The sequence below is a fragment of the Vipera berus genome (genome assembly GCF_964194415.1).
Source record: "Vipera berus genome assembly, chromosome: 2".
Lineage (NCBI taxonomy): Eukaryota > Metazoa > Chordata > Lepidosauria > Squamata > Viperidae > Vipera > Vipera berus.
The window spans coordinates 129,984,812-129,999,053 of NC_138203.1; the positions used below are offsets into that span (position 1 = coordinate 129,984,812).

The window sequence follows — 14,242 nt, forward strand, 5'->3', positions numbered from 1 at the left end:
CATCTGGCCCTTTTGAAAAAGGAAAGGGCACTCCAAAGCCATTTTTATGGCACCATGGAACTTTACCTGATAATGTGTGTGCGTGTGTGGTGGTGGGGCTTGAAAGAGGCTTAGTGTTTTTCTTAGAAAGACAACCTGCCCCCCGCTGCCACCAAATAACTCCCAGAAAGAATCAGTACCATGCTGAGATCCTCACATACTACTTTCCATACTTTATTTATTTTTATCCCACCTTTGTTATTTTTATAAAATAATTCATAAATTCACAATTCATAAAGCCATAGTTTCACTTGGGAAAATGTGACAATCCTAGACCAGGCCAAATCTCAAAATGTCAGGGCATTTCTAGAAGTCTGACCCTCTAACAAATCAGCCATCAATAGACACATAGACATTAGCAACGTCTATAGACTATGCAAAAGAGACAGTCAACCAACCCCAAAGAGAAAAAGACTCCAGCACTTCTCCACCAGTAATCAGCACTCAGATCAGCATAGAATAGACTAACTCCAAGGTCAACTTCACAGGGACGCAGTGGCTCAGTGGGTTAGGACGCTGAGCTTGTCGATCAGAAGGTCGGCAATTTGGCGGGTCAAATCCCGAGTGCCGCGTAACAGAGTGAGCGCCTGTTACTCGTCCCAGCTTCTGCCAACCTAGCAGTTCGAAAGCACGTAAAAATGCAAGTAGAAAAATAGGGACCACTCCGGTGGGAAGGGAACAGCGTTCCGTGTGTCTTTGGCGTCTAGTCATGCTGGCCACATGACCACAGAGATGTCCTTGGACAAGCGCTCACTCTTCGGCTTTGAAATGGAGATGAGCACCGGCCCCTAGAGTCGGAAACGACTAGCATGCATGTGCGGGGAAAACTTTACCTTTAAGATCAACTTCAGACCAGCAATCAAGTAGTAAGCAATACCCCAATCAAGAAACTGCCAAAGAGCCATTAGTAAACAACCCAAGCAAAGAAGCCCTAAGACCGCCCCCACCCACACAGACAGGCAAGACACCAGAATATAAACTGACAGCAAACAGCACTCCTTATTAGTACTGATGATGTTACCTAGTTAGAGTAATGAAACGTCTGCAAGTAAACAAGCAAGCTCAGAGAGCACCAAGGACCCCTCAAAATAATTCAAGGTGGCAAACATATCCAACACACCTTCCTCCTCCTATTTTTCCCCACAACAACAACAACAACCCTATAAGGTGAGTTGGTCTGAGAGAGTGTGAGTGGCCAAAGTCACCCAAGTGGCCTTCATGGCTGAGGCGGCGCTAGAACTCACGGCCTGGTTTCTAGCCTGTTGCCTTAAACTAATAGACCAAACTGGCTCTCAGTACCAGTTATCGGTCCTGGCACAAGTAAAAATGGCTTGCTTCAAGGCCTGCAAAGGCCTGCAGAGTGCCCAATCTGCCTGGGATCCTGATTTTTCTCCACCTGTGCTTCCCTTGTTTCTTGATGGCTCCCGATAGCCTGTGATTTGTGCCTCCATTTGTCATTCCGAAGAAATGTTCAACAGTTCGAATTTCTTTCTTCCTATATTCAAACTTACCAGCTGGAAATGGGAAGTCAAGATTCCTTCTGTTCATAGGAATCCCACTACTAGTAATGATTGCAATTAAGTCTAATACAGCGGAGGGGGGGAGGGGGGGAGAGGTAGGAAGCAGAGAACAACACTAATTAGTTGAGCTATGAATTTAAATCGGTTTCATCATTTACATTCTTCGTGTGCACTGCCCGCTGCTGCTGTCCTTATCAAGGCAATAGAGGGACAAAAACAGGATTGTAGTTAATACCGTAGTGAATATCTGCCCCAGCTGGTAGGACTAGGCCCAAACCAAGAATATGCGTTCCATGGAGTGCACACAGAAAGAAATCCATGACATTCAGACAGTTCCTGAATTTTGGAATTCTTAAAAATTACAAAATGCAAGGTGGTGCCATTGTGAGTAATCTCCTAAAATGGGAGCCTCTATGCCAGAACACAAAGGAGTATTAGGTTTGTTTGCCAATTTGAGTTACCTCAAAGGTGCTTTTTTTTTTCTTCAAGAGGCAACTGCACCATTTTTTCCTTGAGGAAGATCTATCCTTCCATTTCCCCCTGCCCTCAGAACTGATAAAGCTTCTTGGATAAGAAGCGAAACATTTTCTTCTTCCTCAAGGAAAAAACAGTCCAGTTGCCGATCAAAGAGAAAGAAAAAAAGCACCTTGAGACAACTATGACCTGGACCAGCGTTTCCCAACCTTAGGAACTTGAAGATGCGTGGACTTCAACTCCCAGAATTCCCCAGCCAGCATAGCTGGCTGGGGAATTCTGGGAGTTGAAGTCCACGCATCTTCAAGTTCCTAAGGTTGGGAAACGCTGACCTGGACGACTGAGAATCTCCACAGACACCCTGAGTTATTTATAAAAAATAAAAAGGCGGGATAAAAAGAAGGAAAAGAACATGGACAAATGGTTCAAAAGAACAATTGTAGTTTTAAAATATATATTCCTGATTTTCTTTCTTTTTTTAAATTTTAATTTTTATTCACTTATAAAATATGAAAATACAAAAGCAAATAATAAGGAACCAAAGGCAAGAGAAAGGGGAAAAAAAGAAGCATGGAAAAGGGGGGGAAAGGGGGAAAAAAGGCATTGACTTCTGACTCCCTCTGTTGCAGTAAAATAAGGCATTAACATTGAACCTCAACCTTTTACATTTCTATAGTAGGTATAAATTAGCCATTTTTTTATCAACAAATCAATCTAATCAGTAAAACTCAAAATCAAAGTGTCATTTTCTCCACTTCAAACACAAAGTCCAGAAGCAGTTTCCAAGTAGAAACAAAAATACTTATATTCTTTTTTTTTAAATCAAAACAGTGAATTTAGCCATCTCTGCTAATTCCATCAACAACCACAATAGCATGGGATTTAGCTGAAAACTACCTACCGTACTTTATTCCACATTTTGTTCTTCTATGTGCAACATTTCCAATTATTGTGAACATTTATTGCACTCGGGAAAATATTTTCCTATTTTGCAATATAGATTGTTCATAATTGTGGGTCTTTTATTGAGCTAATAATGCTATATTTTCTACCTAGTTTGAAGTGTCATACCAATAAGAACTGAAGCAACATCCTCATATTTCCATCGGCCCCTGTGTGGGCATACGCTTCCAACACAATATGGAAAAAATATCTAAATATCCCCTGAAACTTTAGCAAAATAACAATTAGGTTGCTATCTATATCAAAAATTAATTCATAAACTGAACAGCATTGGAAAAAAATCCCCATTTGGGGATTATGGTGAGAATGAAAATCAAGCCGCAATGCTTAAAAATCACCATTAATATCAGAGAGCTATATTGGGGCATGGATACATGTATCATGTACAATATAGCTCATTTTTAAGTTATACAATGGTAGTTCCATGTATCAAAATATGGGGTGAGAATTTTTATTGCAAAAGGGGTGAAGGTTTGGTAGAAGAGACTTTTAGTGCTAAGAACAACTGCAGTGAGCACCATGTTCCAAGGAAACAAAAAAGCAAGTAAACAAGGGACAGGAGACATGGCTAGGTAATTTTTTGATAACTGAGAGCACCCTCCCACTCCTCCATCCTTTTAAACCTTGTCCAGTAATCATGTGCCTAGAGCCACACTATAAACACAGAACAAATTGTGAATTTTATGAATTGTTTTAGTTTGTTTTACTTCACTTACATTATTTATTTGCTTAGTTTGCTTTTATACCAGGAGCTCTGGTGGGGCAGTGATTAGAATGCAGCATTGCAGGCTGACTCTGCCCACAGCCTGGAGTTCAATCCTGACAGGCTCAAAGTTGACTCAGACTTCCATCCTTCCAAGAATGGTAAAAGGAGGACCAGATTGGCTTCTGATTTGCGATTGCGGCGCCAGCGGATATCCGGGGCGATCGCTCTCTCCGCCATCTGGTTTTCTCCCGCCAGGGGACCGTGAAAAGGGTCAGAAGTTGCCCTGGAGGGGTGACAAGCGTGAAAAGGACCCCCAACTGATCACGGAAGGGTGGCAGCCCTTCCATTTGATCCGGGGCAGTTCTTCGAACTGATGGGGAAAACATTGGCCATTAACATGGCCCATCACTAAGCCGCTACCAGCACATCACTAAGCCGCTATCAAGCACATCGAAAGCACCGTGGAGGAATTGGGTGAGATCCTACCTTCTTTGTATCGCAAGTATTTTCCTGTAAAAGCTTCTTGAAACTCCTTCCCCCTGTGAGGAGAGAGGGAAGGGAATGTCTTCTTCCCACCCTCTAAAATGGCGGCGTCTGACTACCTATGGGAAATAAAGCCTTGAAAAGAACAACTAAGTAATTGTATTTGCATCTTCTTGATATTTGGGGACCCAAAAAGTTCTTACTTCCATGGGGACTTGTTATCTACTTGTAAAAAAGTTGAAAAAGAATTTAAATTGGATAAAAGCCTAGCTTGGATTTTGAAAAAAAAATTAAATGCTATTGGGGACATGTTGTGGCAAAGCTTGGTACAGCAAGTGAATACTCTTGACTAAGAGACCTGCTTACAGCCCAGACCTGTCCTTGGTATTATCTAAAAGAGATAAAAAGTTGAGAGAACAGCTGGGTGGTGAAATTGCCTTTTAGGAACTGTGGAGGTGAACACTTACTGACTCTTGTTTAAAAAATAGCCTCCACTAAAGGACCATTTGTAACCATCCTAGAAATGGAGGAGTATCAGCAACAAATTTCAGCTAATTATAAACTTATACTTGAAAAAAGTCTTGAAGCTACTGAGATAATTAAATCCAGATTGAAAACAAAGGCGCCAGCTTAAATCTATAAAACGAAGCCTTGACTCCAACTAAAGAATTTATAATCCAAAAAACAACAAAAGCGGAAGAAATTAATACCAAGACAGAGGATTTTAAAGAACAATAAGTGCAATGTACTGAGAATTTTGACAACCAAACCCTGACTACAACTAAAGAACTTACAACCCAAAAAGCAACAGAAGTGGAAGAAAGTAATACCAAGACGGAGGGTGTTAAAGATCAACAAGTACAGGATACTGAAAACCTAGACAACAAACAACCATAACAATGGACATGACTTTTTACTTAAACCAGAAGAAACTTGAGGAAGAGGAAGACCTGACTGAATTGAAGACAAATATACCAGAGCAAATATGGAGATCTAAGCCACCAGGGCTACAATTTAATGATTATAAATGGGCCAGTTCCTTTGGAAAATTGATAACTAGATGGTCTTCTTTGATTCAAGTAACATGTACAAGAATGAAGGGAGATCTATCTGATGATTTAAAGGAACTGGTATGGAAGCCTGGTTGGCATAAAAAGAAAGCTAGAGTTAGATTTAAAAAATGGGGTCCTTTGATTTATGACAGAAGATCTAAAGTCTCAACTAATGGGCTAAAGGGAGATTTTGAGATGAAGGGAAATATGAATATAGATTTAAATATTGTTGAAAATGATAAAAAATAAGGGATTGGCTTATTTAGGATTTAAATTTATAAGGGAAATGAAAATTAACTATTAGGAAATAGTTTGAATTATTGTTTAGCTCAGATAATATAGAAGAAGACAATAAAGGACACTTTATTAGTAAATGGTAAGGTACTAGGATGAGAAATAGAAAATGTTTATGAAATAAAATAAGAATATATTTAAGTAAGTGATATGTGTATTTTAGATATGATAATTTTTTTGTAGTGAAATAAAGGAAATTTGGATTACCTGAAACTTAAATATTATGGATACTAAAGGTTAAATTGGAATACTGTAATGAAAAATTGAAAATTAGGTAAAACTTAAAAACAGGACATGGATATGTATAACCAAAAATATATTGATAAATGTTTTAACTGAGCGTGTTATAATTAGAAATTTACTAGCTTAAATATGATATAGCAAATGTTAAGGAAAATAGAGAAGGAATTTTTGATGATGTAACCTGAGATATGTACTAAAGATTTTGTTATTGAACTATTGACTACCCAATCACCACACTGCTTTCCAAACACTTAAACGTAAAAGTGGAAAATCAATAAAATTTGTTATTAAAAAAAAGGAGGACCAGATTGTTGGGGGCAATAGGCTGACTCTGTAAACTGCTCAGAGAGGGCTACATAAGCACAATGAAGCGGTATATAAGTGTACGTGCTATTGCTATTTGAGATTTTTTAAACTATAAATATATTGCCTGTTAGGGGCCATAGATGCGAAGACATTTACCAGAAGAACTCCAACTCTTTATGTTATGTAGCTTCTATTGTGTAGAATGATATTTTCACGGTTTTCATCCCTTTTTTTCCTCTCTCTCTGTTTTCTCTCACCTCTGTATTTCTGGTCTTTTTCTGACCCACTCTTTCTACATGCTGGAGGATAGCATACTAGAGGCTCTTAGCTAGAGACAGAGTGAAGAAGCTGAGGCCTTATTATTTCCAAAATAAAACATGTCTGTTATTGTTTCATGCAAGCACTAGCTTCCAGAATACATTTTTTTGCAGAAATTATATTCCTAACTTTAGCATTTCTCTCATCATGTTTTCTTTTTCTTTTCAATGACTAAAACTACCTGGTATTCCAAACCCAGAGAGCCTTGAGGCTACAAATGGCCCACCACCTCAACTGCATCAGTTTCCATGATCTGGCCGAATACTGCGATTCAGGGATCACTGTTCAGGGAAGACTGCCTAAGAACCCGGCCTCTTCCCAGAGAATTCTGAAAGTCCCAGTTCATCCGAAAACCTGATTCACTTACTGCTTTACAAACTTGCAAAAACTGATTGGATTTACAGGGGGGGGGGGAGAAAGGGAGGAAGTGGCAAGCCGTGTTAACAAGAAACCAAGGACACACACACGTGGGAAGGGGAAAATTAAGATCTAAATTTGCTTCCATGGCATTAAAACAGATCAAGCTGTGGGCTCTCCAGAGACGCTGGAGAACTTCTCCAAGTAATGGAAAAGCACAGTTAGTAGCACAGCAGTTCATGCAGTCCATCTCAATCAGGAATGAGGATTAAGGGATTAACCAAAAGATATAAATAATGCTTTGATGTAGCTCCTTCTAGAGCAGGGGTCTCCAACCTTGGCAACTTTTAAGACTTGTGGACTTCAACTCCCAGAATTCCTCAGCCAGCCTAGCTGGCTGAGGAATTCTGGGAGTTGAAGTCCACAAGTCTTAAAGTTGCCAAGGCTGGGGACCTCTGTTCTACAGTACAGATATTGGGCTCAGAGAGCACTGTCGGTAATGTATGAAGACAATGCTCATGACCGTTGCTCAACACGTGCATCTGCTCTGCATAGGGAATGTCCAAGAGTCAACCCCTGGCATGTCCAGTTAAAACCTATCAGATCTATTTATGCATCTATTTATTAAACAAATATATGTGGCTGTCCAACTCACACACGGTGCCTCCAGGTGGCTTACAAATTAAAGTTTCAGTGGAAGAACCCATAACACCTCACCCCCCCCCCAATATTTAGCAAATATGGCTAAGGATCTTGGAGAGCTACTGTCAATCAGAATAAAATGCCAGATTGAGAAAAAGAGTCTCCTTACGTTCTACTCATAGCCTGCAACTGCCTAGAAAGATTCTCAAAGCAAAATCAAACGGAATAAATGGAGCTGGTGTAGTCGTGAAGATGCTGGCCTAGAAACCAGGAGACTGTGAGTTCTAGTCCCAGTTTAGGCACGAAAGCCAGCTGGGTGATTTGGGGCCAGTCACTCTCTCTCAGCCCAACCTCCCAGGTAGTCCTTGACTTACAACCACAACTAAGCCCAAAATTTCTGTTGCTAAGTGAGACATTTGTTAAGTGAGTCTCGCCCCATTTTATGACCTTCCTTGCCAAAGTTATTAAGTGAATCACTGCAGTTAGTAACACGGTTGTTAAGTGAATCTGGCTTCCCCCATTGAATTTGCTTGTCACAAGGTCATAAAGGGGGAAATCATATGACCCCGGGACACTGCAACCGTCATAAATATGAGTCAGTTGCCAAGCATCTGAATTTTGATCACATGACCATGGGGATGCTGCAACAGTTGTAGGTGTGGAAAAAAAAGTCAGAAGTCACTTTTTCCCAGTGCCGTTGTAACTTTGAACTAAACGAACTGTTGTAAGTTGAAGACTACTTCTAGTTGTGGGGGGGAAAAGAGGAGGAGGAAAGAGTATTGTGTATATTTGCTGCCTTGAGCTACTTATAAAGTAATAAAGGCAGGATAAAAATCTAATAAATGTAATAATCTAATAGATAACAGAGACAATTTGCTCAATTGTGCCTCCTATGTGTATGCGTGAGAGATAGTATATGCCTCAGCACATCACCTGCCAAGACAGACCGATGCTCCAGAGATGCTAAAAATGCAACGACACAGTCATAACATCAACGGAGACTGAAGAAAGTCACAATGCGTTTAAAAGATAGCAGACAGTATTACTGAGAGAGATGCCTCATTAACCCAGCAGCACGGAGAGAAAAAAGGAAAGTGGACAGAGACATAGAAGGACGGACCTTAAAGCCAATATAGGAATGTGAGCCAGTGTGCTACACTCTTCCATCTTTTCCACTCTTTGATGCAATGATTGCAAATACGCAGAGAATATAGATTTGGGACACTGAAATAATAACAGTTCCTAAATTCTCCACTTTCAGAACTGTGCCAGTATCTTTAGCATTACTTCAAAATATATCTTACAAAAGAGCTGGTGAATCTTTTGTTTTAGATTAAGTGTGGACAGCGTTTGAGGGCTTGGGAGCTGTAATTCAGGCTTTTAACCTCTCAAAAATACACAGGAAGTGATTTCAAGAAATCATAGAAAGAGTAGGCTATCCTATTTTCTGTTAACCTTAAGATGCCCTAAGATATATTTTAAAACATTGAAATCGGCTCCCGAAGGGCATTCTGACACAGGGAAGGAATCTAATTCTGACAGCGGGAACTTGAGGTACTGGTTGGCTCAGCTCCCAACCCCTCAAATGCTGTCCATACCTAATCTATGCTAAGAGATTCACTAGCTCTTTTGTAAGGTATGTATTGAATTAATGCTAAAGATACTGGCATTCTTTGTAACATCTTTAAAGGCATTTTTAAAGATAAAAGTTAGCATTTAAACTTAATCGGCAGACTCCATATGAAGTCTCCCTTTCAGGTTATTGTCTACGTGAGCATAATGTACACACATTCTAGGCACCTGCAAAGTAAATTCTCTTCTACACACACACACACACACAGACAGACACACAAATATTTTCTCTGCATACTGATTCAAGTGAGGACAATGGTGCTCATAGAGTCAGTATTGTTGTCGATACGACATTCAGAAAGTGCAGGGAATGGACCCACCCAGCCACATGCTTCATACAAGAAGAGAAAGAGAAAATATTACCTTTATGTCCATCTCAGGGTTGACAAATTCTTTCAGATACTGAATGGGTCCCATCAGGAAAGGGCAATGATTGCTGAACACCTGTCCATGTTAGAATGCAAGAGGTGATGCAACAAATAAAATCTACCCTTTTTTCTTGTAAGCTCCCATTTAATTGCCTTCCCTCCACCAAAAAACACAAAGCAAGGAGCAGACCATTGTTTGAAGCTGTGTGTGCACAACTGTCAAGGTCCCACCACTTACCTCTTGAAGCCCCTCCAGTGCCATTGACCGGAACCACAGAATTTCCCCAATAATTGTCATCCTTTTTAGAACGTTATCTATGCCTGGACAGAATAGATTGCGATTATAGACACAATTTTCCAGGAGCCACAAGACCTTTAGCTTAGCTTATCCCAAGCTGGTAGCTGATCGTATTTGAAGTATGACATCCATAATCACTACCGCCCAGGTTGGGAATGATGATCATCCCACAAATACCTTTAGAAGGCATCCAAATGGGACAAACTATCCAAGATCAACAGAAGTTGTTATTTCTATGAAAACCAACCTCGTCTAAACAGAGTGAGAGCATAATACAGTTGCAATATTTAGAACCAGTGTCTAGAACAGGAGAAACTTCAACAAGGCTGCACCTGCTGGCAAGTTTCTAATGATTTCAGATATATTTAGAATCTGAAACCTCTTTTGTGGAAAACTCTGCACAGAATTTCCATTCCATTCCCTCTCCATCCCCTCACCCCACCCAAATCTATTGGCCAGTCTCAGGATATATCCAGGCAGCTCGCCCAAGCTGCTGTAATGCATGACAAAGCTATGCCATCATAATTTGCTCTGTACCCACACCCAACTTCCAGTCTGCTTTACTAAAGAGTTTGGTAAATTGTGCTGTAGAAGGGGGAAAATCCAGTTTCAAGTTCACATTGCAGCTACAGAAACTCCCTAGATGACTTGAGGATGGTCATAGTCTCTCAGCTCATATTCTGCCCACAGAGCTCTTGCGAGGAAAAAGCGGGGGTGGAAATGTCATGCTCACTATCCTGAGCTCTTGGAGGAAAGGTGAGTTAAACCTAGTGAATTTGTTATTTCTAAAATATAGTGGGAAATGAGACATAATACCATCCATTCTAAAATTAGGTCAGAAAACGATGCATTTAAAGTCAGTAATAAAGCCCATGGTGAAAACAGATTTGACTTCTTTAGTTGTGGTTTCTCTGTTTTCTTTTAAGAAACAAAACAAAAAAATTTCCTGAATTCGCTATTATTCTCACTGCTGAATACTGCTGAATACTCGAGGCAGAGGACAGAAAAACAAGCTTTACAGAACTATTACCTGATAGGCGGGGCATTAGCGTTGCCATCTGCTCTGGATGGCAGAAGTTGGATCTGATCTGAACCAAAATATCCATATTCTCAGTCACAAGTTTCTGGAAAGAATGAAACTTGGTGATATTGTATGAAGACTCTGAAGATGGCACAAAAATTATCTTGACCAGCCTGCTCCTCAGTTTGCTCTGAGAAACAGCCATATGCCAATCTTCGAATCTCCCCCTAAGAATCTTAGCAGACTTTCTAGAACCAGACCTTCTGCTCGGTGCCTTTTCTTCAAATCCGAAAGGCAGGTTTCATGCACTGCGCTAAGCCACTGTTGACCAGATATCAGAGTCGCTCAATTAATATACTAGACTAGAGCGTGAAGAATGGCAGGGGACTCACAAAGGACTCTGCCCAAACCAAATAAATTATATTATGGCTTCATGAGTCCAGAATAAGTAAGGAAATAACTGATTCTAATCTGTTCTCCTCTCAACGGAGCTTTATACCTTTAGCTCCACCATCTGTGAGGTGACATGCCACATGAGGTTATCACTTAGGAACTTCATTCCATAAGGACCAAGGAGTTCAGCCAACGCTCTCATTTCTGCAAGGAAACCAAAAGGTATTCATCAGCATTTATTACAGTGCAATAATATAGTATGCACACCTGAAGCGGCGACAGCAGGGGCAATTTTTTTGATTTCTTTCTCCCATGGACATCTGGGAAAAGGAGACACCAGATTTTTTTATTTTATTTTTTTATTTTTAATTCCATTTATATCCCGCCCTTCTCCGAAGACTCAGGGCGGCTTACAAGCTTAGCAGTAGCCTTCATTCTATGTATATGCCTGCTTATTAGATGCCAGTTTATCCTCTTCTAAGTATAGAAACTGCGGCAGAGATCTCAGCCTTCTCATTTAACATATTAGTAGACTTTTTAAAAAACAAAAAATAGCAATAGTCAAGACTACAGGGCACTAATGTTGAATACAATTCACTCGAGAGACCACAACCAGAATTTTCATCTGCTTTTCTGGGGTGAACAGAGTTAACCGAAACAGTTATTTTAAATCTAGTGGAGATTTGTCATACATTCATATTTACCCTTGTTATCGAGCATACTGTTCTTTTTTTCAACACTTTGCTGCCAGAAATTAGTGGCGTAGTCTTGGAAAGCTTCAGGGACATTCAGAAAAAGGACAGGAAGAATACGGAGGGCCCACGGGCTGACCTTTGTCCATTTTGACTTTAGTAGGCAGAGTTTTATCTCAGTTTTGTATGATGTCCCAAGTTTATACCTGTCTTCTAACTGGTTGAAAAACAGCCAAGAGTCATTTCCCTGCTACTATCTGCCACTGCTGAGGCTAGAGAGAGAGACAATTGCGAAACTTTCATTGTTCTAAGATCCAAACTCTTATGACATACTGAACATTCTAACTAGGATAACCTCATGCCCAAAGCATGTCTTTCTGTCTTGTTTTAAATTGTGTCTTTAAGATCTTACATTTAAGGCCAGGATTTTGTATATTGCTGTGAGTGTGTATGTTTGAAATGGATGGCTGGGTGTTAAGGTTCCCTGTGTTGATGCTGTCCTGGTTCTGAATACTTTGGTACTAAACTCAAGTTGAGCTCAGTTCCTGGTCCATGTAGTTTGCCTATGAACAATATGGAAGTGGCTTGACATCACCTTCATTTGGAATGCTTTTTTCAACTTCCCATTTCTTCTTCTTCTTCTTCTTCTTCTTCTTCTTCTTCTTCTTCTTCTTCTTCTTCTTCTTCTTCTTCTTCTTCTTCTTCTTCTTCTTCTTCCTCCTCCTCCTCCTCCTCCTCCTCCTCCTTCCCCCTCCTCCTCCTGGATTACTGAAGATTACCCCGTTATTCTCTGCTTCATACAATTTGCTACATCTTCAGATTTAAACCTCAGCTGCAATTCACATGCTCAAAATTTGCCTTATCCAAGCTAGGCTTGGCGGGAATTTCACAGCTTCTCATGGGCAATACAATTCAAGCCTATCAGCTCATCTACTAACACTAGGAATTAAATTCAAATAAGGTGACCCAATTGTAACTCAATTCTGAATGGTTCAGTCTAGGCATTTTGACATCTACCTAGGACATCCGAAAATTCTTCAGCACTGAAGATCTGCTCCCCTTCTTTGGGAACACTGACAAAGGCTTGCATTAAAGGTGAAAGGACAATGGATCCCATGCTTGCCTGCCGCAGAAGTGACTCCAGATACCTGGGAAGAGAAGCCAAGAAATCTATTCCATTTATGAACAACTTAGTATTACTTTATTAAACCTGTGGCAGGGCGGCTATGTGGAAAGAGGAAATAACAGAAGCAGGAATTCTTACTAGCAAGAAAGTCTTCCTAAGAAGGCGTTGGCTCACAACCATGATATCCTTTCTCCCTCTTTCTACAGGAATGTACTAATGGAACAGCTCATGCATACCGGGAAATAGGACAATATTTTCAGCACTGGCAACCCTCAACGTAGTCTCGACTCTTCAGAGGAATTTTTAGATGAGTATCTCAGATATTCCAGGGCTGACTCTTGGAATTTCAAGGAGATAATAAGACTTGCTATCTTAGTGACCTTGGGACAAATTATACCCAGGCTCTTACAGTTATACAGCAGTATTTTCTCCCTGCAGGTCAGCATTATGCCATGGCCACATACCAGTTGGTATAGAGTGTGGTGATTGTCTGCTCCCCACTTGCATCCAGGGGCTGTGTGTGCTGCAGTAGCACTCCACGGAGGAGGCGCAAAGTATCTACTCCTACGCGATGCATCAGGGACACCAGGAAAGTAGCATAGGCCTGCACGCCTGCTAGCACTTCTGTGGGACGCACCAACTCTGGAGAACTTGGGTTTGGTTTTGCCAGTCGCACCAAAGACCTGTGGGCAAGATTGAGAAAGCGAGCAACACCTGAAAACAAGGGCAAACAACGAAGAAACGCACATACACAGATCAGCTTTCAACCCTCAAGTCACTATTCGGCAGTACAGCATTAAGTTATATAGCTCCCAATGCTTTAGCAAAGAGAATGGGCAAGTGATATTTCTGTCCAAGGAATACAAGCCAGGCCTGACAGTACATTTGCAACTAGATTAGAGAACTGCTTATGGAGAGAGGGGTGGGGTAACAGCAAATGTTAAATTTTAGCTACCAAAGGAGACTTAAACCATCTGGCTGAACAAAGCATATGTAGGAACAACATCAAGGTATGAATGCTGTGGCTTATGGGACAGTGGTTCTTCTCCTTTGCATCACTGACTGCCCTGCACAAGTTAGCTTAGCTCCTCTTCAAGAGGAGGTCAGATATTTAGTGCATTTTCATGATCTAGAAAGCTCAGTTCTGGGACTGAAACATTTGCAGGTTATTTTTATTCATTGGGTTCACATAAGCTTCAAAGTGGCATTTCATTGTCTGTTATGTCTACAAATGCACTTCGGTTCAAACTGAAGGGCTCCTCAAAGCAAGACAAAACAAAAGTATAAATACAATCTACTGTTATTTGTAGTATCT

The 14,242-nt window shown here is 40.6% G+C and overlaps 1 protein-coding gene across 3 annotated transcripts in view; it reads right to left on the bottom strand.

Annotated features, from left to right (window-relative positions):
• Window positions 1-14,242, bottom strand: part of NCKAP1L (NCK associated protein 1 like) — a 92,672-nt gene that overhangs the window by 29,823 nt on the left and 48,607 nt on the right. The window contains exons 21-28 of one of the 3 annotated variants that reach the window (XR_014025061.1): window positions 13,392-13,610; window positions 12,819-12,949; window positions 11,216-11,313; window positions 10,726-10,819; window positions 9,636-9,718; window positions 9,393-9,473; window positions 4,189-4,241; window positions 3,713-3,985 (exon numbers count right to left, since the gene is read on the bottom strand). Coding sequence is in view for 1 of the 3 variants with exons in the window: in XM_081317229.1 (XP_081173355.1) it covers window positions 9,393-9,473; window positions 9,636-9,718; window positions 10,726-10,819; window positions 11,216-11,313; window positions 12,819-12,949; window positions 13,392-13,610 (706 nt within the window). In the remaining 2 variants the exon portion in view is untranslated. The remainder of the gene's footprint in view (window positions 1-3,712; window positions 3,986-4,188; window positions 4,242-9,392; window positions 9,474-9,635; window positions 9,719-10,725; window positions 10,820-11,215; window positions 11,314-12,818; window positions 12,950-13,391; window positions 13,611-14,242) is intronic. The other 2 variants (XM_081317229.1, XR_014025060.1) reach the window with 2 other exon arrangements.